The sequence below is a fragment of the Rhyacophila brunnea genome, unplaced genomic scaffold, assembly GCF_057557595.1.
Source record: "Rhyacophila brunnea isolate RB1 unplaced genomic scaffold, BYU_Rbru_1.0 scaffold_20, whole genome shotgun sequence".
Lineage (NCBI taxonomy): Eukaryota > Metazoa > Arthropoda > Insecta > Trichoptera > Rhyacophilidae > Rhyacophila > Rhyacophila brunnea.
This window is the reverse complement of record NW_028232860.1, coordinates 12,747,464-12,775,029: the sequence shown is the minus strand read 5'-3', so window position 1 is coordinate 12,775,029 and position 27,566 is coordinate 12,747,464. Positions and strand designations below refer to the sequence as shown.

Genomic DNA, 27,566 nt, shown 5'->3' with positions numbered 1-27,566 from the left:
TTGTTCACGTGGGAAAAGTCAAGCTCCCAATCTAGTGTGATACTTACGTTCGTATCTAAAGACACTAACTGGACATTTATACAAACAAAGGCTAGGTAGAGAATCAGGCTTACATAACGGATTAATAATAATATACGAAAGAAAGTCGCCATAGACCACGACTTTGAAGCTAGTTTTAGTATATGAATTAATTTCTGCCAGATCTTCAATTAACAATGCTATACTACTTTTAAATAAGGAATTTAATTGTTACTTCAACAACCCATTAAAAACAATTTATAGTAAAAAGGGTACCTATCAATATTCTATGAAAACTATTTTTAATTGGTATTTTCCTGAGTTATTCCAAAGTACGTAAGTACCTATGTTAAATAAAATTTATGTTAAACAATTTGGCAATGTTGATTGTCATGCCAGTATAATTAATATTATCTAACTAAAGTGTTATTAATGTCTTCTTGTTTTCACTTGGAGTGGGGGGATACTAAATTTACTATAGTATTATATAAACGGAAAACCATTATTGATAAGTACCACTACTGAACGTTATCAAGCAAAGGTGAGTGTTTTTCAAATAAAAAAATTCTAACACAATGAACATTTTTGTTTAGTACCTAAAAGTTAAAGTTCTCTATTTGTCGGCATACTAAAAATATGTGTTTATACCATACTTTCTTTTATATCGTATTAACCTGCAATACTTGTTAGAATGACATTATAGTACTTATTTCATTTTTAAAAGTGATCAATTCCAAAAAAAACATTTTACTGAGTTTGCTATATGATTTTAAAAACTCGCCAAATTTAATATCTGATCGCTAAAGCAACTTAAATGACTAATTTTTGATGGTGAATAAATATGGGGTATTTTATTTTCAAGCGCTATCAAATCCATTTCTACCAATTTTGTCATAACACAGGCAGACGCCATCTCTCCAAATGATAAAAATTATGAAAGTGATCAGAGAGATAACATATTTGTTTTATTGCTACTCTACATAAACTATCTATATCGCATTGTTTCCATTTGTCTCAAAGTGGATTTGACCATAATTAAAAAGGTCATCTGTTAATTCCTTCGTATTCAAATGCGTAAGACACAATCTTCTTGTTTGGGATTCCGGGTTTGATTTATCATGAGATGTCAATACATCTACTTGAAGTACCTACAGCCTTATGGTGGAGAGAGTCAAAAAGAAATTTTTGAGACTCCTTTACTTTCGGCTGTATGGATATTATCCGTGGCTCTATCCGACTGATTTTCTGTTAGGGATGCTTACATACTGTAGCTTAAAATTTAGAAGGGATTTTTATTTAGCTACATATTTTTTCAGACTTATACGCGGCGTAAATTTGAACTCTGGCATTCTTGATGGTGTTGGCTTGTGTGTCTCTGATAATTACCTTAGGAATCGAGGGCATCCGTTGTTTGTTCTCCCACGGTGCTGAACTAACCTGCCATTAGTAATGCCAAGGGAGGGCAATAACCATGTTTAATGAAATCGCTTTGGATATTGATATATTCCACTTACGTGATGGTGAATTTAGTTGGACGTTGTTTTATAAGTTTTTAAGATAGGGTCTATCAAAGTTCACTCTGTGTGCTTCCATCTACTTTTATTTTGTTATTTATGTTATTTTATTTTATTTATTTTCTTATTTTATATCTTATTCTCTTACTAATTGTATTATTAACTTACACCTTTATATTTTTTTTAATTATTAACAGTTATTTTATGCTATGTCGTGAACGCTTTGCATTTATAATTTGTTATGTTCATTATATGTAAAATAAATAAATTTGATTTGATAATGATTTTCTCAAATACTGAGTCTTTCAGTGATTGTGTCACTGCTACTACTAAATTACTGTTATTTGACTTCTTGGCAAAGTTAGAAATATAAATGTATGGTCAATCTAGCATGTCATATAAATCGTACGTAGAGTACTTAGATTCTAATGAGTGCATTAAGAAATTATGCCAAAGCATGTAAGTAGATAAATTCCCACCACAGGATATATCTAGAGTCTAGACAATTGCAGTAAGTCCGTACTACCTTTTCAATAACCAGTGCTTTGGATTGTTGAGATATATTTGAAAAAAAAGAGCTGAAGCTAATGTTGAGATTTTATGTCATTATGGGGAGAAACGATTTGCAGCTTTACGATGACAATGTCTTATTTAAGAATGATACAGAGTAGATGTTCAGATGTCATTGAGAACGTTGAGGAGCTCAAATGTAACCAGGACTGAAGATATCGATAAGGTTTTAAAGTTCTATAGATAATTGGAGAAAGAGCCTGAGCAACGGATCTTCACGCAGAGGAGAAGATGAGATATGACGGGTAGTATTAATAAAATTCAGTCTCAAATTAAAAAAAAAAGTATATCAAACAAATAATTTTACAGAATTATTATGAAAAATAGTATTTAGGCATTTTCTCTACATATTAGATATATTATAAAGACACATACAATGCATGAACAACAACTAGGCCACGTGAGTCAAATCAGCAATGTGTGTTATAAAGTAAGCAGTGATAATATATGCAGAAATTGTTCCAATTTAGGCGTACGCTATTGTATTCTTATAGCAATCAAGTAATGCATTATAAACTAACCTCATCGATGTAGGTGGAGAATAATATGATTTGTTCAATTATGTTTCAGACTATGCATATCCTCGCGGTATTTCTCCTGGTCGGCACGTGGTACTCGGTTGGCGGCGCCGATGTCCAATCTTTTGAGGGCTACAAGGTCTACCGAATGAAACCGACCAATCAAGAGCAGGCAGACTATCTCATAAAACTGGAGAGTGAAGATAACAATTTAGACTTTTGGTCTGGGCCCAATAACGGCGATATTCCCGTGGATGTCATGGTATCCCCTAAATATCAGAACTACTTCAAGAGTTTGATGAACACGACGAATATCAATCCCGAAGTGATGATTGAGAATGTTCAAGAGTGAGTTTTCTTTTAATATATATCTAACTAGTGTATAACAATAGTTTCGAATTATTAGAAATAATAAACGTGCTATTGTATGTTCTTGTTTCTATAATTTTATTAATTTAAATATATTTATAGTATGCATTATATAGGTACCTATTTCAATGTTTGTATCAAGTAGTTTTGTAACATAAAAGTAACTAATAGCATTTGCGTTGTCACGTACATTTTCATATAGTTTAACTACCTATTTATAATTATGTACTTGTTAACAGTGGCAGCTGCTTATGGTAATGCACTGCACTCCTTCCATTTTCGTAAGAATATTGAACAACCTCATTCCTTCTATCTTTTTGGCGACATATATCACATCATGTACTTATATCTGCAGATTTTTCATTTGAAAAAAAATATCCATCTATTATTATTATATACCAGATTGGATCCTAAGAGGATCATATCATAGAGATCCACAGAGCAGGTACCTAAAGATTGTATTATTTGATTTTTGTTTTATTTATGAAAGATGCATACAAACCACTTGATGAATCTATTAGATCAATACTCTGAGTTCAAAAACACTTTAAAAAATTACATGTGAATTTTTTAGACCCTGAATTCAAACCCGAGACCCTCAACATTATAAACAGATGCTTGATTTTTAAAATCATATGATGACCATTATTTGTACTCTGTGTCACTTTTTATACTTATTAGGCATTTCATGTATACATACCTCCTTTAAAATCTAGGAGTGCTTTATTATTTGAAAATTTCTTTTACATTACTTTTCCAAATAACTCACATTATAAGTGGGCAATTTTCATAAGCTCTAATATAAGGTTACATCAATCTACTTCACAAATTGAAACCTAGAATATTATATAAATTAAAGTAGATATCACGAGACGGATTTAACGATACTATTTAATGCGGGTTGATTCTTTACCCGCATCTATGACGATGATGATTATTAATACTGTCATAAGCATTGTTTATCTATTAGTTCTATTTTTGTTTATTTAATTCAAAGCGGAAACTTTTTTTCACTTTTTAGGCTTATCTCCAAAGAAATAGTCTCCAATGGCTTAGGCCGCTCTGGCATGACTTGGACGAACTATTACCAGCTCAGAGAAATTTACAACTGGATGGACAGCCTCGCACTCTCATTCCCGAGAATAGTAACCATCGTGAAGGCAGGAGTGACGTACGAAAGACGTGAAATCAAAGGCGTGAAGATTTCCTTCAAGCCTGGAAAACGCGTGGTGTTCATTGAAGGGGGTATCCATGCCCGCGAATGGATTTCATCAGCCACTGTGACTTATCTCATTAACGAGCTTTTGACCAGTACTGATCAAGCTTTTCGACAAATTGCTGAGAGTTTTGACTGGTATATTGTACCGATTACAAACCCTGATGGTTTTGAGTACACTCATTCAACAGTAAGTAGTAAATTTATATTATATTATTAACTCAGCTTCACCAAAACACTTCAAAAAAGTAGTAATAATAGAACAGGAGAGACTGGACTCTTGTAAAAATAAAAATATTGACAGAATATAATATTATCAGTCCATAGCCCACTGTATTGAGACATTTATTGTTATGGTTTACATATTAACTAAGGCTAAACATGGCAATAATTATCACTTGGCCTCGGCACTAAAGTGTTTTAACCACTATAAGGTCCGTCTATTAAAATAAGTGAGCCAACCCAACATCCACAAGCGATAAATATAAAATACCCCTAGCCTTAAGTCATATAAAGAAGAGCAAAAAGAAAAGTCCATCGCATCTTTAAGTTCTTGGAAGATATCCTTCAACACAAACACGTAGCTTTACTGATATCACTTTTTAAACCGGAAGGGCTAATTATAGAATATCCTTATCTGGCAACAGTACTTACGTACCTAACCGAAAAAAAAATGTTTTTTTTAAACGGTACATGTTCAAACACCGCGTTAACATGTTCTTACTCCCTACATCAGTTTTAGTTTGTCAATTTATGGCTACGGCCGTATGTTGTAGCTTAACCACTGGGGAATGCCAAAAGAAATGGCGTATTTCAAAAAAACACTACCTTATTCTAAGGTCAATAATTATTATAAAGCAATCATTATTCGTAAGATGTTTATCACATTTGAATGGTCAAAGACATAGCTTATAATTAGTGTCTTTAGAATCATCTTCACCACTTATTTCATACATTATCACCACTGCACATTTATGTACTGAAATATGACTATATTCTAAAACATTAGAGCGAGAGGTTTAAAAGAATACTATTTTATGTAATAAAAATACTTTATGCAGTCATGAAATGTTTAAAATAAATATAAAGGATAATAAGGCTTTAAAATTATATAAATAGATTATCTACAACGCTTAAGGAATGTCCAGGATAATGCTTTGAAATTAGAATAAAAGCTCCATTTTGACCCACGCTGAGCACGTCCGCCCTTAAATAATACAAAATTAAGGTATTAAAAATATTGTCCACTGAGAACAATAAAATTGATGGAAATGAAACATTGTATTCAAAGATATAGTTTTTTTTATAATTTTAGGCATCATCAGGATATGTGTAAAAGTACTGAAAACCTTGTCGCAAAAACGACTAATATGGAAATAAATAAAATGAAGTATAAATTGTAATGTATGTATTTATTTTGCAGGAAAGATTTTGGCGTAAAACAAGATCTTATTATGGTTCCTGCAGAGGAGCCGATCCCAACAGGAACTGGAACTATCGCTGGGGAGGTAATTTCAATATTTTTTTTAATTGTCAAAAATGTTCATTTTGCTTATAAAGTTCTTCACATTAAAGCTACACAGGAAATAATCCAGAGATATTATTCATTCCATTTTTCAAAATCGACTTATCGCCAAATTTTGATTTCAATAAGTCGATGGTTGCGGTCGCCGTATGATACGTAGCGCTATCCTGCTGAAACCACATCTCATTAATGTCATCCATATTTTCAACAAAAAAAATCATTAAACATGGTCTGGTAACGAACGTAACGTGACTTCCGGCATCGTTTTGGAAGAAATAAGATCCGATTATTCACTAGTGTAGAACATAAATCTGTAACGAAACAAATGAGGCTACCTAGAATCACATCGGATTGTAGGGCTAAATTTAATGAAAACATTAAATTTGATAGAGCATAACTATTACGTTAAAAATTATTTTCAGACAGCTTAGCTCAAGAAACTTTCTATAATTTTACAGTACCTAATTACAATTTACGCTATTTATACTAATTTTGCAGACAGCATTCATTATATTGGCTGTGAGGTAGATTGATACAGGTTTAAGATCCCGTTGGGTTCTATAAAAATCAGGTCACTAGGGGATGACATCCTTTTGACGGTGTCATTATATAATATCTAGATTAAAAGATAGGTATCATAAGAAACGAATTAAGTGATTAAATTGTTTTCTCATCAGATCCGTTAGGGTCCAGCAGAAATCCATGTCACGAGATGTATGGAGGATACAGAGCTTTCTCAGAACTTGAGACAAAGAGCTTAGCTGATTTCATTGCAAAAATTGGAAATAAAATTGACGTCTACTTGTCTTTCCATTCTTATTCTCAACTTCTTCTAATACCGTATGGGCATACTAATGAACACTTGGACAACTATGATGATGTGGTCAGTATCAATTAGTTAAATATATAGTTTTACGTCGTACACTTTTTCCAAACAATAGAAATTTGAAGATATTTGATTTTAACTTTAAAATTATTTATAAACATAATATGGCTGAATAGAAACTCGTTGATTAATCTTGATTTACTTTCCTAGTAATTCAATCGTTAATTAGACAAACTGAGAGTTCATCGCACATTGAAAATAGTATTTCATACGGCCACCAAAATTACTGATGAAGAGTGACATTTTGGGATTAGTTCTGCGCCAAATAATGTCGGTTGAAATTTGTTATATGCACCACCAGCTGTTTTAAATTAATCAATTCTAAACAGTAATCAGTTAGATTTTTTTTGTCAATACCAAAAAAATCACATTAACATATTCGACGTGTTGCACATCGAGACGAGTTTTGATATGGGATCCTTCCAAATCCTTTACCATTGCGTCCAGCTACTCCAGCCTTTTTATCTTTGGTAACCTTTCGATAAGGATATAATACCAGCCATACTTTCAAAGCTTCTTTCCCAACGCAACACATTACGTAGCTCGGTGATTAATTTTTAAACACTAACTGATTAAACCTGCATCACCGTCCAACATTTTTTTACAAATATTCTGTAGATACTCAAACACCCCTCTCATTTATCTGAAATTAGAAAAATCTTATCTAATAATCATAATAATTAGAACTTTTTTTACAGTTACAAATTGGAAAAGCTGCGATAAATGCTCTTGCTGCGAGATACGGAACCCAATACAAAATTGGGCCAATTGCTGAGACATTGTGTAAGTTTATCTACATATTGAATTCACAAATAATAAAAATACCAATAGGTTACGAACATGACATCATAGCGACCATCCCTTCCAATATAAAAATCCGACGTAGCTCACTGTTCCACGCAGAATATTTAAGCAATTTCACTAACTACAGTGTTTCGATGTTACACTCATATCCTTTAGGCTCGTCTTGATATTGTATCAATTTAATCTTTTTTGGCTTAATGTTATACCAATTTAATGTTTACTATAGTTAGTTATTTTCAATAATCTTACAATATCTATAGGTACAATTAAAAATATGGTTGAAATGCCTGAAATTAATAAATATGTGTCGATGTCATATCTGAAATAATTACAAGATAAAAAGAACTTTTTATATACAACATTTTTAAATTTTCTGTTGAATCATATAAACTTGACTTGACTAGCCTAAACGATCAAATAAATTTGTACTTGATAGAAATAATACTGAAATGTGATATGGATTTCCATAGTAACGCACGTATATATTAATAATTTAGTTGCTAGGACCCCAGATCTCTAGCAACCAATAGTGGTGTCGAAATAACTTTTCATACAAAACAGAATTAACTGAAAATGAATTCAATTCTACTTAAAGATGGCTAAAAGCATTAAAAACTGCATTGGCATCGTGTTCTTATATATTCTAAAAGTTTCAAATGTTTAGCTGGTTGGGAAGTTAGTTAAAAATCGATTACAAGATTTTTACCGGACAAAGAATCACCGGACAAATAAGAAGACGAGCTAAGAAAAACGTTGTAAAAAATAGGTAGTTTTCCAGGAAAGGTTATAGACATCTGTTAAAAGAAAAAATAACACAGTTTGAGAATTGGCCCTTATTGAAATGCAGATAGAGTTATTTTCCATCACTTTCATCTATTTATGATGAAATATTATTGTTTCGTAGAATGGCACTGTCCGCCTTAATGTACACACAATACATTTAATCCATATTTGGAAAGTTCCGCCAAAGACTATCGTATATGCTTGCTTACCTGATTATTTATGCAAAAAATATATTTTTCAGACCCAGTATCTGGTACCAGCACGGACTGGGTGAAAGCAACCTTCAAGATTCCAATTGTGTACACCTATGAACTCCGCGATACCGGGAAGGATGGATTTGCCCTGCCAGCAGAGCAGATCATCCCCAACTGTGAAGAAGTCGTTGATTCAATGATTGCCATGTTCCAAGAAGCAGCAAAGATGGACTACTTCAATCTTGATTAAAAATTGGCGGAACACTTTTTTTAAATACGATGAAAAAATCATCTTTTATTTTTTTTTCAAAAAATGTTTAATTTTCTATCCTATTGTTATAAATATGATTCTTTGTTAATATTGGTATTCGCGAGAATTGTTTTATAATAATAAATACACGTTCAATTTAAATCATTTTATATGGACAAAGAATGTGAAATTAAATTTATATTATAGAATTGAACTGTTCTTATTCAAAATCATTATACCGACAACTAATAATTATTACAATTAATTACCTAGTCTTTGGAAAGTTTCATATTACTTTGTATTGTTTATCATATCTATATTAAATATCTATCGTTACTATCTGTGATGAGTTTATAGAGTTGTTTTAGTTTAATATTGATTATTGTCAGTATCTTTTAAAAAAATTGATTTAATAAAGATACGGATTTTATTTAAATATATTGAATAATTAAAAAAAAATCTATCTATCCCCAGAGGCTGTGTGTGAGATTACATCCTAATGATTGTGTATAATCGAGTTATTATCTTGTTATAACTGTTTATGGAAACAAGGCAGAGTTTATAATAATGGCCTTATTACATTAATTAGGTTTACATTAATGTATATCATGAAAATATTAGTAAGGATTTGAACGCCCGAAGCAAGACGTGAAACTTTAATAGTGTGTCAAAAACTTATTACATGTCTCTAGTATAAGTAAAGTATAAGTAATAAGTATCTACATGGTCTGATGTAAGGCATCATTTTTTCATGTCTAAAAATGTCTCAGGACCAGTTACCCAGGACTGAGGTCGCCATGCAATCAAATATATTTTTACTGAATTTACATGAATTTTAATTAAGAGTGGGTACCCACTGAAGAGAAGGTCACGTAGAGAAAAAATAAAATTGCAAAGGAACAAAAACCAAATAATACAAAACTGCCGAAAAATCTAAGTGAAGAGATCTTTACGTTGGTAGTCCGATTTTTCATGAATAGTATTTCATTATCAAGGCAGGGAGGCAGCGTAAGATCAAAGTCGCTGATATCCGCCTCCTCGCCTTTGATGAGGATAGTGGATGCGCCGCGTAACTGTATAATATACAGATCGAGACGGATAGAGCGCGTCCGTTGAAGTTGTACGGTAGACATTTTTGATTGACAACACCACACTGCGTTGACCACTTAAAACAGATCCACCGATAACTACACTTTTTCGGATAAGCTTCTACCATACACAGCGATCCCCATAAAATAGCATCCGTATTCTTAGACCCCATCCATCGCCAGTCATAATATGGCCGACTCTCTGGATATTCGTCTCGGCCTTGTGGACCACTGTTTTGACATGACCATCGAATTTTAGCTTATTATCTATTTCAACGCCGAAATAGGTAACTTTATTGGATACATTAATGTTAGTAACTCCCAAGCGGACTATGGGTGTCTGTTTCCTTAATCTTCCAGGATTCTTCGGGACAATGGCTTCAGTTAAATTTTATGCTGATTTCTCCCAAGCCAAAATAGATAGTAAGGTTTTGCCGATAGCAGCCTCAATATTTGCCCTGCTTTTGGCTTCGACCAGCAGCATCGCATCATCTGCGTAGGCGGCGATACTGGAGTTGGTATCCTAGGCATATTATCGGAGAGGACGTTCCAAAAAAGCGACCCGAGGACAGAGCTCTGAGGGCATCCCATGCTGCTGTGCCTATTTACATACAGAAGAGAATCCAACTCAAAATTCGATCGATCTGTTGCTAAAATATCTCTGAATTAAAGCCAAAAAAATCCGGGAAATCTTTTCGCCGTAGCTTCTGAAGAACAAGAAGCCAAATATGCCCTATCAAATACACAAGCAATATCCATGAATACGTACAAGGACGTACTTGTGCTCGAAATTTTCAGTGATCGCAAGTTTTTTTCTTATGACGTCTTCTGTTGACTTGTCTCTTCTGAATCCGAATTGATTGTATAAAAGGGGTGCAGTCTTTACCAGGTTGGTCTTAATCCTGGCGCCGGAGAGCTTCTCCTTTAATTACAGAGAGATACACTATACAGGTAGTATTAAGCGGACATATCGGGAATCCTGTTGGCTTGAAGAACAGGCAAACTAGGTTGAGGTTCTTTTCTGGCATCCGCAGCACGTGGCTAAGTCAGGTCCAATGTCGCCTCATTCTCAGCGTAATGCAAGTCTGTTTGGTACGTTCTCTTATCTTATCATCACTCCTGAAGTCATACCACCGCATACTCAGTATACATCGCAAAAATCTGCTCAGTATATGATTGCTCTCTGAATAGTTTCGTAAGAAGCCATGATTCGATACCGTAAAGCAGCTCTATCAGAATACAAGTGTTGAATAGGCGGCATTTGGTTTTGATCAAGTAAAATCGTGAGTCCCAGCCACTCGGTATCGAGTTGAATGTTGCTCCAGCTATTCCCATTCGGATAACGAGCTTTCTTCACAAAATGCTATCTTCAGTGATGTGTACTCCTAGATATTTATTTGAAACTGTCAACGCTCTCGATTTTTTGCCCGTCGTTGTTTAAGGACAGATTATATTGGTCAAGACTATGATGCATCAGAGCGCAAGTTCGTATTTTATTAGCAATTAAATTAAAATTAAAATGACTTAACCTGTGATAAAAAAATCATGAAAAATTGTAGGCGAAATAAACGTTGAGAAAAATGTCTTTAAAGGTGTAAAAGATAAACATAAACTCCAGAAATTAAGAATATTGTGGTATGAAATATTATGACATGCTCATGTTAATCCTTTGGTTTCCGCCGTCCAGCTCAAATATTGTTGACGTTGATATTAAAGACTATCCAACCTCTTTGGGTCGTATCATGGCAACTTCGCCACCAGACTCCACGAGTTTGGCTTGATAGTAGATGAGCCGGGTTGTACTTGCGGGCATGACCACGAAGATGTTGAACATATCCTCTGGGATTGCCCGCTTATGGAACTCGAACGAGTGGAGCTGTTTGCCAGGGTCCGTCCTCACACGGGCCCAATTGGACATGGAGATCTGATAGCAACCGAGGTCAACTTTGCGGCATTCGAGAAATTTTCAGCTTCATATGGGGAGCGAGATAATTCCGACTCCTCTGTAGACTCATCCACTTCAATTCGTGACATTCAGTATACGGGTACACAGGGCGTTTAACGTCAGCGGACAGCAGAGCCAGTCCAAAAAACAAAAAAAATCTTTCTTGACTTTCTTCTTTAAGCACTACGGTGCATGGTTGAAGCATCAGTCCCGTGCGGCTCCGTCTCGGGACGAAATGAGCACTTAAAATTACTTCTTTCAGACACGTTTAAAGCGTCATGGAAAGCGGCCGTGCATATCCACGACTGTGCATATATGACGAGTGGTGGTGGGCACTTTAACGTATGTTCTAGTCCGTGGATGCAGTGAACAACACTTGAAAAGAAAATGTTGTGCATGACTGTCTAAGGGGCTAAGTTTGTTATGCTGAAGAGACAAATCTGTGTCTCTGACGATGTCGACCTGGAACGTATTTTGTATCAATATTAGAAAACGCATAATGCTAATATCTGAACACTTCCTGAATTGAGGAGCAATTTACTTATTTACTATTGATGGGTGGTCGAACAGACAGACTATCATATGAATTACATACTTTAGCGTTAGGTACTCCAATAGATTAATAATTAATACAAAATGAATGTATTGAAATATTGTTTACTAAGAATACTTGATTAAAATGAATAATAGTGTTAAAATATAATAGTATTAAAGCGTCATAGAAAGCGGCGGTGCATATCCATGGCTGTGCATATATGACGGGTGGTTGTGGGAAGTTTAACGTAGTGCCTACTTACTGAGATAAAATTCATGATTAATTAAGACACGGATATTGTCGGTTTATAGGAAGACAGTGGTAAGGTTAGGTTAAGTTAGGTTTTCATTCTTGAATTCATTAATTTTGCCAAAATCGGCCATGAAAATTGACGCGGTTCCCACCTGGCTTCCTGTAAATCGACTTATACCTAAAATACGTAATAAAAACTACCGAAATACAAGGGAAAGATAGTAGAAAATAGATATGTAATTAATGAAACACAGAACAACGCGTATTTTTTTCATCTCGGTGCTATAGAAATGACCGTATACTATACGCTATACGTGACTATACAGTCATCTCTTTCCGATAAGAAAGCTCACGGCAAACTGTGCTACGGTAAAATGTAATACGTACAATTTATATTAATTGAGTTAGCATTTACTTGGTAGAATTCCATTTGACAAGAAATGAAAATATAAATAATATTAAATTCTACAGGTTTTTAAAAAAGGTTTGTCGATAGCTATTTCGGTTGTAACACCATTATCAAGACTATTCAGATAGGCCGTTTGCCTTTGCTTAAATACTATACGTGTATAGATAGAGACAGAATACATTTTCTTATTCGTTCCAGCAATATTATGAATTTGTACACTTATTATTAATTGTAATATTATTAATACTTTGAAAACCCTAAGTGGGTTTTTTTTATTTTTTTAAATGGATATCAAAATTTACAAAATTTATCAAAATTACAGTGTTTGAGTACTTTGGTTGTTTATTGACATTATTAATCAATTAAAATCTTATTATTTAATTAACTATTTCTTTTATTCAAACGAATAATTCACAAGATTTAAGAATATATCATTCTGATTATTGAACATTATATTATTTAGAAGAACACTAACTGAGAGAGTATATCACAACCAATAGAAAAAACTTTTTTTAGTTTAGTAATCGGGTAATAGTAAATTAGTAGGTAATTAGGTTAGTAATCGTTGTAATAGTAAAATAACTACCTACTTTGATTTAATAAACAAAAATCGATTGCCGAAGTAACATGATTTCGAAGAGCGCTGAGTGGTAGGTATTTAATAGCCAATAGCTTAAATATTTGTCGTCATTAGTATGTCTTCCGTAGCATAATGGCTGAATGCGACTAGTTTGGGGCGTTTACCCGTTGGAGATGCCGGGTTCGATTCCCGACCGGTTGGCTTACTTTTTTCAAAAAAGTTTTTTCTATTGGTTGTGATATACTCTCTCAGTTAGTGTTCTTCTAAATAATATAATGTTCAAAATCTTATTAGTATAATTGTCTTAATCGTGTGTTTAAATTCTATTTAATACTGGCGACGAATGCATTACCAAATTTTCATTAATAATGTGATTTCTTTTGGATAATTCGCGATTAATTTCCAACTGTTCGAGTAAATTTAATTTTAGACCTTTATTACATATATGCAAACATTCCGGCGTTATATATATATATATATATATATAACCAACTTTAATACGTTGGTGAAGCTGACAAGACGTCCATTGAATGGAATAATCACATACAGGTAATTAGTTCATTTTGTCGTTATTATGTGTGGTACAGTTTGCTTTATTAGTAAACCACAATTTTTTCCGAAATCTTATGGATTCAGTCCCAATGGGTACTAATATTAATTATTATCTACAGCATATAAATTATTTCTAATCGGTGTTTTGCTGAATTGTTCCAAATAATGTATGTTTAATAAAATGTATGTTGTACAATTCGGCGATGTTAATTGGCATGTATGATTATTATTATCTAAAGCAGTTTTTCTCAACATGTGGTCCGCGAATTTTTGGCGTCTAAATGCCTATACTAAAAATTCCTATAAAATCTTCAAAACCCATGCCAAGTGTTTGTGCACTGTGTTTTTGTCCTTAAAATAAATAAAAAATAAAAAAATAAATAAAAATCTGTTAATACAATCCTCTACTCTATGGAGGTCTATATGATCCTATGAGGATCAGACATGGTCAAAAAAATGACGAAATCAACCGCGATCAGATATCATTATACGTTACTATATAAATAATATTTTTTGTTTCAATAGTACCTAGTCCGCAAAACGTTTCTCATATTTGCAGTGGTCCACAGATGTAAAAAGTTTGTGAAACACTGATTCTAAAGTCTTATTAATGTATTCTTGTTTTTACTGTGGGAAGTGAGGGGCTTTCATTAAATTTGCCTATATTTAAACGAAAACCATTTTTTTATATGTACCACTACTGAACGTTATCTCAAACAAAGGTAAGTGTTTTTCAAATAAAATACAATTAACTACAACACAGCTAAGTGTAACTAAAGTTATCTGAAGGTAAAGCTCTCAACTTGTTGGCATACTATAATACTTGTTGTTACTATACCATTTTTAATAATTACATTAACCTGCATTCATACATTTACAACGTAATCTTTCAAATCAAAACTCGCAAAATTTAGCATCCGATCGTTGAAAGAACTTGGTTAATAAGTCTAGTCTGATTTATTTTTAAGCGGTATTAACGGCCCTCATGCTCAGCGTAGGTCAAAATGGAGCTTTTAGGGTATTTTCAGAGCATAACCCTGGACATTTCTTAAACGTTGTAGATAATCTATTTATATAATTTTGAAGCCTTATTATCCTTTATATTTATTTTAAATATTTGATGACTGCATAAAGTATTTTTATTACATAACATAGTATTCTTTTAAACCTCTCGCTCTAATGTTTTAGAATATAGTCACATTTCAGTACGTCCATGTGAAGCGGTGTTAACATTTTTTAGATTTATTAATTTTTAAACGCATTTACAAAACCATTAGTAAAATTAATGTTAACATTATATAGTGACATATTTACGATAAATAATTATATTTTATAATAATAAAATGCCTAATTCTTGTCAAATTTGGGATCACAAACGTTATAAAATATATTTTTTTATCACCGAGTGTTTCTGTGATTGTATTACTTCTCGCTACTACTATATTACTTTCATTTGATTTAATTTGTTATAAAAATATAATAGTCTCTCCAATTCGGTTTGTCATACTAATAGATCATAGAATGCATATATTGGAACGATTCCAATGAAAAAATATGCCCAAGTATATTATTTAATTACGACCAAATGATAGGACCGTAGACAATAGTATTGGAGTGATTCCGTAGGTACTACCATCTATATGTTTTTAGAGTCATTTGAACAGAAAAGAGCTCAAGTTAATATTAAGACTAAGTTCAGTACACGCAATGGTTAAAAGATTTGATGTCATTATAGACAGAATCGATTTTAAGTTTTACGATGAATGTCATGTTCAGGGGGATACTGAACACAAAGTGGTACAATGCCCTACATTTTAATGACAGTCAGGGAGCTCAAATGTGACTTGGCATTAGCGAAGACGGAAGATTTTGATAAAATTGTATTTTTTTTTTTTTTTTAATAATTTGAGAAAATATAATATGAGCAATAATATTATTTATAGTAGTCATAGTCTCAGTAAAATTATTTTAAAAAAGTAATTCAAATAGATAATTTATAAAATTATTAATAAGAATGATAGTTAATCATTTTTTCAACCCATAAGATCCATATAAAGGCACATAGATTGTAAATTGGACTCGGAAACGGTAGTCAAAATAGTAGCATGTATAAAAAATGAGCAATGATCTCTGTGTCTATAGAGAATAATAATTATGTTTTGTTAAATTATGTTTCAGACGATGAATTTCCTCGCGGTATTTGTCTTGGTCGGCGCGTGGTGCTCAGCCAGCAGCGCCGATGTCCAATCCTTCGAGGGCTACAAAGTCTACCGAATGAAACCGACCAATCAGGAGCAGACAAATTATCTCATCAAACTGGAAAATGAAAATAACAATTTAGACTTTTGGTCTGGGCCCAATAACGGCGATAATCCCGTAGATGTCATGGTCTCTCCTAAATATCAGAACTACTTCAAGAGTTTGATGAACACGACGAATATCAACCCTGAAGTGATGATTGAGAATGTACAGGAGTGAGTTTGTTTTTTCTATATAGCTAATTAGTATATAAAAGTAGCTACGAATTATTATAGATAGTAAACTTGTTTTTGAACTTGTTTATATAATTATTATGAATATATATTCATATATCAATAATTGGTATCTAATAGTTTTACAAAACAGTATGAATACCATTTTTCTTGATACGCACATCTTCATATAGTTGAAATATTTATAAATACTATATACTTATTAACAGTGGCGGCTGCTAATGTTAATGCACTGCACTCCTTCTATTTTCATAGGAATATTTACCTTAATCAGTTAATTGGTTGAACCTCTTTTCTTACATCAGTTTGGCGACATATATTATTACATCGTGTACTCTTTCTTATCTGCAGACTTTTTATCATATTTATTATCTATTATTATTATTATTATATTATACCATGTTCGATCCTTAAGAAGATATGGATCACATTTAGTAGGTATTCTGGGTATTCACAATACTTTTTAAATTGGGAGGTGGGGGAGGTTAGGAACTCATATTATCAATAGTTACTATTCATAAAAAACATGTCAAAACACACATCTACTTCTAAACCATGGAAATCTAGAATGACATCTAGAAAGAAATTACAATTGGCCACTCAGATGACTGTTACTTAAGCCCTGATGGCTAACATTATTAAATATAGAACATGCTTTGCCTACTGATTCTCTGAATGCTGTTGTCCAAAATCGAAAGAAAATTTATTTGTCAAAGTAACCGAATCCAAAGGATTCAAACAATTTTACTTTTCTGAAAATTATGTTATTACAATAATAAAACTAAATAAGTAATAATAACAGGCGAATAATACGTCGCACAGAATGTAGGCTACTGAACCAATACTGAAAGTAAAATGAAAATACTCGGCGCGCGTAAGTAATCGGGGCGGGGCGCGGGGCGCGGGCGGGCTGCGCGTCTATAGTTTATTCTACGTCTATTTTTCGTAACGTTTTTGCGTCACAGATCATGAGTAAAACAGGTTCCATGTTAAAACTCTAGTAAATATTATGCAAAATATTATGTGACTGATTCAATGAGAAAAAAACCAACACACATCTATGAAGAGTTGATTAATAATAGTGTCATGATCAGTACTGTTTATGTGTACGATTTCTCAATTTTTAACGTAGCAACTTTTTTCCCTCACTGTTTAGGCTCATTTCTAAAGAAACAGTCTCTAATGGCTTAGGTCGCTCTGGCATGACTTGGACAAACTATTACAATCTCAAAGAAATTTACAACTGGATGGACAGCCTCGCACTCTCATTCCCGAGAATAGTAACTATCGTGAAGGCAGGAGTGACTTTCGAAAGGCGTGAAATCAAAGGCGTGAAGATTTCTTTTAAGCCTGGAAAACGCGTAGTGTTCATTGAAGGAGGTATGCATGCCCGCGAATGGATTTCATCAGCCACTGTCACTTACCTCATTAACGAGCTTTTGACCAGTACTGATCAAGCTTTTCGACAGATTGCTGAGAGTTTTGACTGGTATCTTGTACCAATCACAAATCCTGATGGTTTTGAGTTCTCTCATTCGACAGTAAGTATTAAGTTAGTATGTATTAATAACACAGCTTCTCCGAAACTCTTAAGTAATATTATACGAACATGAAAGATTGGGTTTTTATAGAAATAAATATATATGTATAGGTATACCTAATAATTATACAGTCACTCCATAGCTAACTTAATTGGAGCATTGAGTTTTATAGTTTACAGTTTTTCACATTCACCAAGGCTAGACGTGACAATAGCCGTGTGACATAAGAAAGGATTCATAAAGCAAAAATTAAAGACTTGCCAGTATTACAAGTATTTTTGACGATATTTATGCCGCGTGTATTTTTGACCCTTTGACCTGAACCGTGGGATCATTTACTTGCCTGATTTGCCTACTTGTCTGTGTTTTTTTTTAAACTTTTAGATTTCTGTAAAAATACTGAAAATCTTGGTCGCAAAAACGACTAATAACGATATAAAAATGCAATATAAATGTTATTATAAGTATTTATTTTTCAGGAGAGATTTTGGCGTAAAACAAGATCTTTTAATGGTCCCTGTAGAGGAACTGACCCCAACAGGAACTGGAGCTATCGCTTTGGAAGTAAATTTAATATTTTTTCAATGGTTAAACATATTTCTTTTGTTTCTAAAAGTGTTTTTTAAGTCTGATAGAACTTGATTAGTTAAAAAAATAAATCATTCGCTAGAATGTAAACCACTATAAACGTTGCATTATATGGATATATTGAAGTATGTATGTAGCAATTTTGCTTAATAGGGAGCCTTATTGCTGAACGTAACGTCTCTGTTCTGTCAGAACACACTAACTGGAGAATACTAGTTTTGAGTAATTTGACTTTGAAGTTGTTAAAATGTTTGAAATGGTCTATCATGTGAGTTTATTAAGTAATCCTTAAAAGGATGACTTTAAAATAAAAACGGTTTATTTGTTAAGGAGGTTTCCAGACGGTAAAGTTTGAAATAAGGAACATTTTGGTACAACTAACTCAATATGTCATTTTTTCGAATTAGTGTCTTCTGCCAGAACAGTGACGATAATTAAGTTTAGTTTACTGCAAAACAACGTCTATAAGTTGTGCAAATCAACGATTGATTTTCAAAGTAAGTTTGGACAATGTGATAGCGTTCTCCAAGTATGAACTTATTTATGATGATTTACCAGACTATACTTATAAAAAGCGAGCATAGTATCCGTTAGACAGGTTTCATAAATTATATTCTATATTCTTATATTCATAATAACTATATTTTGAGTGAGAAAGTTTGCTTTTAGCACTGTGCACAGTGCCTGAATATGCCAAAATGCAAAACTGGGCGATGCAATTAAAAAAAAACAAATAGAAATGGGCAAATTAAAAAAAAAATCGTTGAAATTTGAAATGATTTACGCTGTCAAAAGCCATCCGTCTTAAAGTCTATTAGGAGGTAGGTAGTATTTGTTATAATTATATAATTAAAATAACATAGGTATGCCTTAATATATAGGTATATAGTATATAAAAAAACATTATATGAGTTCCCCGATGGCCGAGCGGTGACATGTCGGTTTATAAAATATGGATCCCGGGTCCAAATCCCGGGCTTACCAATTTCACACGTTGTTTTTTCAATATGTTTGAACCCAGATCATGGACTTAATAATTAATATATCGAGTAAGGGGCTAATATTGATTTCTCGTAAAACATAGCTGATGGTGTAAAAAAACATAGTGGTAACAAGATTTACATCGGATTGTAATGTCAAATTGAATGAATACATTAAATTTAAGAAAATGTATATAAAAAAAAATATTTCACAGACATTTTAACTTAAGAATCTTACTCTAATTTACAATAAATAAAATTGAATACTAGCTGGAGCTTAATGCTGGTTCAGGACTCAGTTGGGTTCTTTGAATATTGGATCCTTGGGGGATGACACCCTTTTGACGGTGTCACTATATATTATTTAGATAAAGAGATATCATAAGAAACGAATTAAGTGATTAATTGTTTTTCCATCAGATCCATCAGGATCCAACAGACATCCATGCCACGAGATGTATGCAGGATACAGAGCTTTCTCAGAAGTCGAAACGAAAAGCTTAGCTGATTTCATTGCAAAAATTGGAAACAAAATTGACGTCTACTTGTCCTTCCATTCCTACGGGCAATATCTTCTCATACCATATGCGCATACTTCTGAACATTTGGAGAACCATGATGATATGGTCAGTACCTATCAATTAGTTAAAAATATTTTTTAGGTTACACCCATTACATGTTATAATACTCGAACGTCAAGATTTAAACTTTTGGGAGTTTTTTTCAGAATTTTGATCGATCCCTCAGAATATATACATATAAGTATATATATAAACAATAGCAAACCCTTAGACCAGTCAAAACGCTTCATAAAGAATTTAAAAAAATCTTATCATTAATGTAGTTCATATTACTTCTTCTTCTTGGTCGTACACTCATGGCTGAGAATGGTGAACACATTTGAATTTCGTCATCCTTTGAGCGACCATGACTTTCCATCCTTCTCGATCTTCGGCTTCCCTAGATCCCTAGGCCACCCAATACTACTAGTCTCTCCAGGTTGTCCGGTCCGCGCCTGACAATATGTCCAAAAAACTGTAGAATTTGTCTTCGACATATTGTCGAGAGCCATTCTTTTATCTTCAGTCTCTGGATGATTGACTGGTTCGTCCTGTGCTCCGTCCAAGAAATACAAAGCATTTGGCACCATGCATGTATTCTATTTTGACCAAGCCTTTTGCTATTAATATCAAGTCTTCATATGGAAAGACGTTTGCACTTTCTTTCTTTCTTTTCTGGATTTAAGGAAATTTACTTAAGGGGGGACATGCTCGTCGAAGGTCAAAATTGAGTTTTTATTGTATTTTCAAACCATGATCCTGGACACTCCTTAAACGTTGTAGATAATCTATTTATATAATTTTGAAGCCTTATTATCCTTTATTGTTATTTTAAACATTTGATGACTGCATGAAGTATTTTTGTTACATAAAATAGTATTCTTTTAAACCTCTCGCTCTAATGTTTTAGAATATAGTCATATTTCGGTACAAAACTGTGCAGTGGTGTTAAGATTTTTTACATTTATTAATTTTTAAACGCATTTATAAAACCATTAGTATAATTTAATACGAGATAATTTTTGTAAAATATTCACGATAAAAAATTATTTTGATAATCTCTGTGATCCCAAATTTGACAAGAATTAGGCATTTTATTATTCAAAAAATCGGCAAGATTAACACATTTGAAGATGATTCTAAAGATATTTATTATAAGCTATGTCTTTGACCATTCAAGTGTGATAAAAATCTTATGAATAATGATTGCTTTATAAGAATTATTGACCTAAGAATAAGGTAGTGTTTTTTTGAAATACGCCATTTCTTTTGTCATTCCCTAGTAGTTAAGCTACAACATACGGCCGTAGCCATAAAACGACAAACTATAATTAAAGTAAGGAGTAAAATTATGTTAACGCGCGTGTTTGAACATGTACCTAACCGAATTTTTTTTTATTTTTTTTTAAACGGTACATGTTCAAACACGCGCGTCAATATCATTTTACTCCCTACTTCAATTATAGTTTGTCAATTTATGGCTACGGCCGTATGTTGTAGCTTAACCACTAGGGAATGACAAAAGAAATGGCGTATTTCAAAAAAACACTACCTTATTCTTAGGTCAATAATTATTATAAAGCAATCATTATTCATAAGATGTTTATCACACTTGAATGGTCAAAGACATAGCTTATAATAAATATCTTTAGAATCATCTTGAAATGTGTTAATCTTGCCGATTTTTTGAATAATAAAATGCCTAATTCTTGTCAAATTTGGGATCACAGAGATTATCAATATAATTTTTTATCGTGAATATTTTACAAAAATTATCTCGTAATAAATTATGCTAATGGTTTTATAAATGCGTTTAAAAATTAATAAATGTAAAAAATCTTAACACCACTGCACAGTTATGTACCGAAATATGACTATATTCTAAAACATTAGAGCGAGAGGTTTAAAAGAATACTATTTTATGTAACAAAAATACTTCATGCAGTCATCAAATGTTTAAAATAACTATAAAGGATAATAAGGCTTCAAAATTATATAAATAGATCATCTACAACGTTTAAGGAGTGTCCAGGATCATGGTTTGAATATACAATAAAAACTCAATTTTGACCTTCGACGAGCATGTCCCCCCTTAACACTTGACCAACCATTGCTGTCCTGTCGCAACCAAATGTTAAGCACCGTGGACGGTCATATGACGTATTTAGACATATTGTGCAATTTTGCCATAGTAACAGCTTTAAAATTAACAATGGTTATTGATACACTCAAAACATACATTTACAATAACATAAATAATATTTTATGTATATTTATTTCACATTTTTTCACATATTATGTTAATAATGTTATAAACTGATTTTAATTTGACTGAAAGTTGACAACTTTTAATACAATACATAGTTTGTTAACCTTAATTTGGAAAAATCTTGTCTAATAATTAGATTTTTTCACAGTTACAAATTGGGAAAGCTGCGATAAATGCTCTTGCTGAGAGATACGGAACCCAATACAAAGTTGGGAATATTGCTGAGACCTTGTGTAAGTATCTACATATTATTGAATTCACTCATGATAAACAAATAGATTACAATTATGATATCAAAATATACAAATTATTCCTCTGTTCCACGTAGAAAATTTAAGTATTTTCGCTTACTACAGTGTTTTCCTTTTTCTTTAGGCTCGTCTTTATGTACCAACCTTTTTTGGTTAAATAACAATTTAATGTTTACTTTTATTTATTTTCAATAACATTAATTTGTGTACATCGGTACATATTATGCCATTAGAAGATGTGGTTGAAATGACTGAAATCAATAACGCTGAAAGGATATCATTATATTTATATATTAATGAGATACATCAGTGGTCGGCAAACCACGGCTCGCGAGCCATATGTGGCTCATTGGCTCCTTGGGTGTGGCTCTGCCACAAATGATCACGTACGAGCTAAAGCAGTGAAAGATGTAAAAGTCAAAATGTCTTCGAAAATAACCAACTAGCAAGTCGAAGATCTTAAATTGGTTTCAGCTTTATCAATAGAAGTTAACGTGTCTTGTGACATAAATGATACAGCACAAGTTTCACGTTTTGTACGATTTATTTCATCTATAGGTCGAAAAGAAGAACTTGTAAGATTATTGCCACTCAAATATCAAACACGTGGAGAGGATATTGCAAATGCTGTAATTGAGTGTATGGAAAAACATAATATTCCACTCTATAAAATTGTGTCATTTCAACAGACGGGCATTAAGTATGACCGGCATAAGAAAAGGGGTTGTTGCTATTTTAAAGAAAAAAAAATCACGAGATATTTGCTTACCATTGCACCATTCGTCAAGAAGAGCTTTGTGCGCAGACATTTGCAAATTTATGGAATTGGTGATTAAGATTATAAACTCTATTATAGATAAAGCTTATGGATAAAAAATTATGGAGCTCAAAATTTCAACATCTCTGTGCTGATGTGGACATGTTAGAGAACAACAAATGTGAACATGTTTCACAGCACAAGTTTAGTAGTTTGCTTTGAAAGACCTGGAGAAGGAAGACATGATGATTTTTAATACCTGGAATAGTATTCCTGACTCATATGATCAGTTGAAAAAACTAGCGTTTGCTGTTCTTTCCCTTTCCGGTTCTACATATTCATGCGAACAATCTTTTTCAAGCATGAACCTTATCTAGAGTAAATTGAGAAGTCATTTTATTCATGAGAACCTGGAATCGTGCCTAAAATTAAAGACAACATACAAACCTGACTTACCCAAACTTTTCAAGGAGATGCAAGGTCATTGTTCACATTAAGTCATTGTCATGATTTAATTTTATAGATACCTTACCTACAATTTAATTTTTATCAATAAATAAGATCATTATGTATTAAGAATGATATCACGTTAACAATATACTATAGCACTACAACCTACCTATATAGTAAGTTTAAGAAATTTGGCTCTCAAAAAAATCTCAGTCGTTGTACTGTTGATATTTGGCTCTGTTGACAAATGAGTTTTAAAAATATTGACATTTGCCAAAAATCTGTAATTAAAAAAAAAAAATTAACACAGTTTGAAAAATTGCCCTTATTGAAATGCAACTAGAAGTAATTTTTTCGTCAATTTCATCTGTATCTATCTGTTTATTATCAAATAGCTCTGGCATATAAATCACCAAATCAGAGTAAAGTTGTGTAGTTATTTCATTTTTACACACAATACATTAATGCTATATATAGAAAGTCCCGCCAAAGCTGGCGTATACACTATACTGTAGCTCAATGAGTACTTGTCTAACTAATTAGTATATATTTTTCAGACCCGTCATTCGGTACCAGCGCGGACTGGGTCAAAGGAAACTTCAAGGTCCCAATTGTGTACGTCTACGAACTTCGCGATGCCGGGAAGGACGGATTTGTCCTGCCAACAGATCAGATAATCCCTAACTGTGAAGAAGTCGTTGATTCAATGGTTGCCATGTTCCAAAAAGCCGCAACGATGAATTACTTCAATCTCGACTGAAAATTTGGCGGAATAGTTTTTGTAATACGATAAAAAAATCATCTTTTATTTCTTTTAAAAAAATGTTTAATTTTATATTATTTTTTATAAATATTATTCATTTATAATTTGTGTTTGACAAAAATTGGTTTTAAATTTATAACATTCATCCTAATTTAAATCATTTAACCGGAAAACTAATCAGAAATTAAATTAATAATAATTTCAACGTGAACTGTACCTATTCAAAATCATTATTACCTACAACTTATTATTAGACTATTACATTTTTCATCTTAATTTGAATTGTTTATTATATTATTATCAATACCTATTAAATATCTCTTTTTACTATTATTTATCAGTTTATACAGTTAGTTTAGTATTGAGTATTGTAAGTTAATTTTTAAACATTGATTTAATAAAAACACGTATATTATTTTAAAATATCGATTACCTATTTAAAAATATTTTTCAATCCACCCCCAGAAGCTGTGTCAGATTACATCCTGATGATTGGTTCTCATCTAGTTATTGTCTTTAATGTAATTTAAGTAGTTATGAAGACATTAGATGAAGGGCAACCTGCCGCCCGTCGCTATTGCGCGGACGGAAGGAACTTTCCTCCCCTGACTTTTTAGGGGGATGTAATGTATAAAAAATAAAATACTGCTCGGGTGATACAATCGGTCATCGGAGGAAGATAATATTTTTATTATCATCATGTACATCTGTTCTACCACTTGTTAACTAATACTACTAACAGCCAAAGCTTTCATATCAACGATCAAGAGATGAAGGATATAGGGGGCCCAGCCCCGGAGCTCCATCCAAATGTAAAAAGCTATACACCAATAATAAAAATATGAAGACATGGCAGGATGTATAGTAAAAGCCTTATTATATTAATTGAGTTTCCCCTGATTCTGATTATAATATGCTCACGCTAGAAATACTTGTATGGATTTGAACAGCCCGAAACATGACGTCAATGTTGCTGGTATGAGTTTTGGGCTGAAAATAATAAATTCGTACATTATATACATCAGATGAAGTTAGTTATTTGTTAGTGAGCTTTTTTTGTACTTAAATGATTTCGAATACCAGGTTTATCCAACGCGTTGATCGCGAGCTGGATTTTGGTCGATCGTATTATATAGCCATACTTTACTCCTAAGACACTTGTCTATTTAGAAATTATGTCAAAACGATCCAATAATTTTACATAATAGAAGCGAAAAATTAGTTTTAATCTCCTACAGAAATGTTACTTTAACCAAAAACACTGTCTGTTTACTTAGCAGACCAGCATAGTATGCGCATATGAATTGAGTCGTGATAATATAAAAAATCGGTGTGTGTACCTACTTATGTACGCGCATTAGAAGTTATACATTTTTGGCATAACAAAACAAAATAAGCCGTTACCAGAGTCTATTAATATTACAGTGGATTAGGGTGATGCAAATAAAGGCGATTCATCTGTGTCTTATAAAGCACAATATGATAATTGTAATTTAATTATTGTATTGGACCAAAACTCATCTTTGCCATACAGCGATTGTAATCGATTCAGAAGTGCCCATGATGAATTAATAAAAAAAATCATATTTTAATATATTTTTTTAATTATTTACCAACTCAACATTCACAAAATTTATTTATTTATTGATATATTATAATTTTACTCATAAATAATAAATATAGCCTAATATCTTGATACACAATCTTTACAATGTAATGTAAAATAAATATACACTCCAATATAAATAAAGTTTTATGAATATAAATTAACAGTGTAGAAATATTGGTTATGTTTACAACGGTTCCATGACAAAACAGAACAGTGACAAAACAAAACAACGATAAATATAACTATATCCTTTCAGGAAAAATATAAATTTAATATTGATATTGTCCTATCTCTATTATGTTGATTGATTTTTAATAGCACACATTTTCAATACGCCATAATAAATCAAATTATATACCTAATTTCTGCATTACTAATCGCTAGAAAGCCTCAAATAAACTTAACTCGGTGTTGCCAGTAAGCTTAGGATATCTCATCTTAATCAATATAATATATTGTTCAAAATGATTGGGTGACTAGATACAACGAAATTATCAGTATAATAATTCTGCAGAGATAAAAAACGGAATTTTAATATTTGTGTTTGCAATAGTTGTGCATGATTATCAAAATCAAACAGATAAATTGAAGTATTTACGCCAAATGGCCAACATGCAGTGATTACATTATACAATTTTATATACTCTATATTATATAAAAAAAAATGCACTATTTTCAAAATAACGGTATTATAAAAAAAATAAAAGCATATAGGTTTTATACCTTGATGATTTCACTTGAAATTAAGTTTTTTTCAATATTAAACATTTATATATAAGTATATGTATTTCGTTTAAAATTTAATTAACAAATGGATTCCACAAAAATTAATGTTTCATTTTCCCCTGGCTGTTTTTTTTTGTCCGGTCACGGTTTACAACACGTGCTGTTTACTTGGTTGTATTGAACGATTAACTAAATGACACTATGCGCATGCACATGTACCCTCGAGACCGAAGTGAATATAATTATAATAATACATTGTGTTGCATCGGCGCGCGCAACTTCCGTCACACGCCAAACGTGTTACATCGGCAGCGGCGCCAAAAAGTATCAAACACAAGTATGATATGGCCTTTCAGAATTTGAATAAAGAATTCTGAGTTCCAGTATATAACATAATTTCCATTGAAATCTGATTTCGATATTAAAGATGTCGCAGTCACTACCAGTGAAAATTACTCATTGAACAAATTATGATATATTAATTCTGTATAATGGCATTTATCTGAAGCCCCGCATGGTAGGAGAATCATTTTGAAAGTTTGTGCCTAGGCAAAAATAAAAATGGAAATTTG

The 27,566-nt window shown here is 32.4% G+C and overlaps 2 protein-coding genes across 2 annotated transcripts; both read left to right on the top strand.

Moving 5' to 3' along the window:
- The first annotated feature begins 2,677 nt into the window (after positions 1-2,677).
- Positions 2,678-9,080, top strand: LOC147071213 (zinc carboxypeptidase-like). Its single transcript, XM_085948038.1, has 6 exons — positions 2,678-2,968; positions 4,011-4,395; positions 5,629-5,713; positions 6,408-6,613; positions 7,315-7,399; positions 8,445-9,080. The coding sequence occupies exons 1-6, from the start codon at positions 2,769-2,771 to the stop codon at positions 8,645-8,647; spliced, it is 1,164 nt and encodes a 387-aa protein (XP_085804164.1). The 5' UTR covers positions 2,678-2,768; the 3' UTR covers positions 8,648-9,080.
- Positions 9,081-15,810: 6,730 nt separating this feature from the next.
- Positions 15,811-24,656, top strand: LOC147071212 (zinc carboxypeptidase-like). Its single transcript, XM_085948545.1, has 7 exons — positions 15,811-15,888; positions 16,187-16,482; positions 17,657-18,041; positions 18,521-18,605; positions 20,030-20,235; positions 22,587-22,671; positions 24,454-24,656. Exons 1-7 carry the CDS (start codon positions 15,811-15,813, stop codon positions 24,654-24,656), a joined length of 1,338 nt encoding a protein of 445 aa, XP_085804671.1.
- The last annotated feature ends 2,910 nt before the right edge of the window (positions 24,657-27,566 follow it).

Bases quoted from the DNA above. Each gene is read 5' to 3' on its own strand.
- LOC147071213 (XM_085948038.1), top strand. From the start codon at position 2,769: ATGAAACCGACCAATCAAGAGCAGGCAGACTATCTCATAAAACTGGAG. The intron at 2,969-4,010 runs GTGAGTTTTCTT...TTCACTTTTTAG, and splicing joins ATGATTGAGAATGTTCAAGA to GCTTATCTCCAAAGAAATAG. The intron at 5,714-6,407 runs GTAATTTCAATA...TTTTCTCATCAG, and splicing joins CTGGAACTATCGCTGGGGAG to ATCCGTTAGGGTCCAGCAGA.
- LOC147071212 (XM_085948545.1), top strand. From the start codon at position 15,811: ATGCCCTACATTTTAATGACAGTCAGGGAGCTCAAATGTGACTTGGCA. The intron at 16,483-17,656 runs GTGAGTTTGTTT...CTCACTGTTTAG, and splicing joins ATGATTGAGAATGTACAGGA to GCTCATTTCTAAAGAAACAG. The intron at 20,236-22,586 runs GTCAGTACCTAT...ATTTTTTCACAG, and splicing joins TGGAGAACCATGATGATATG to TTACAAATTGGGAAAGCTGC.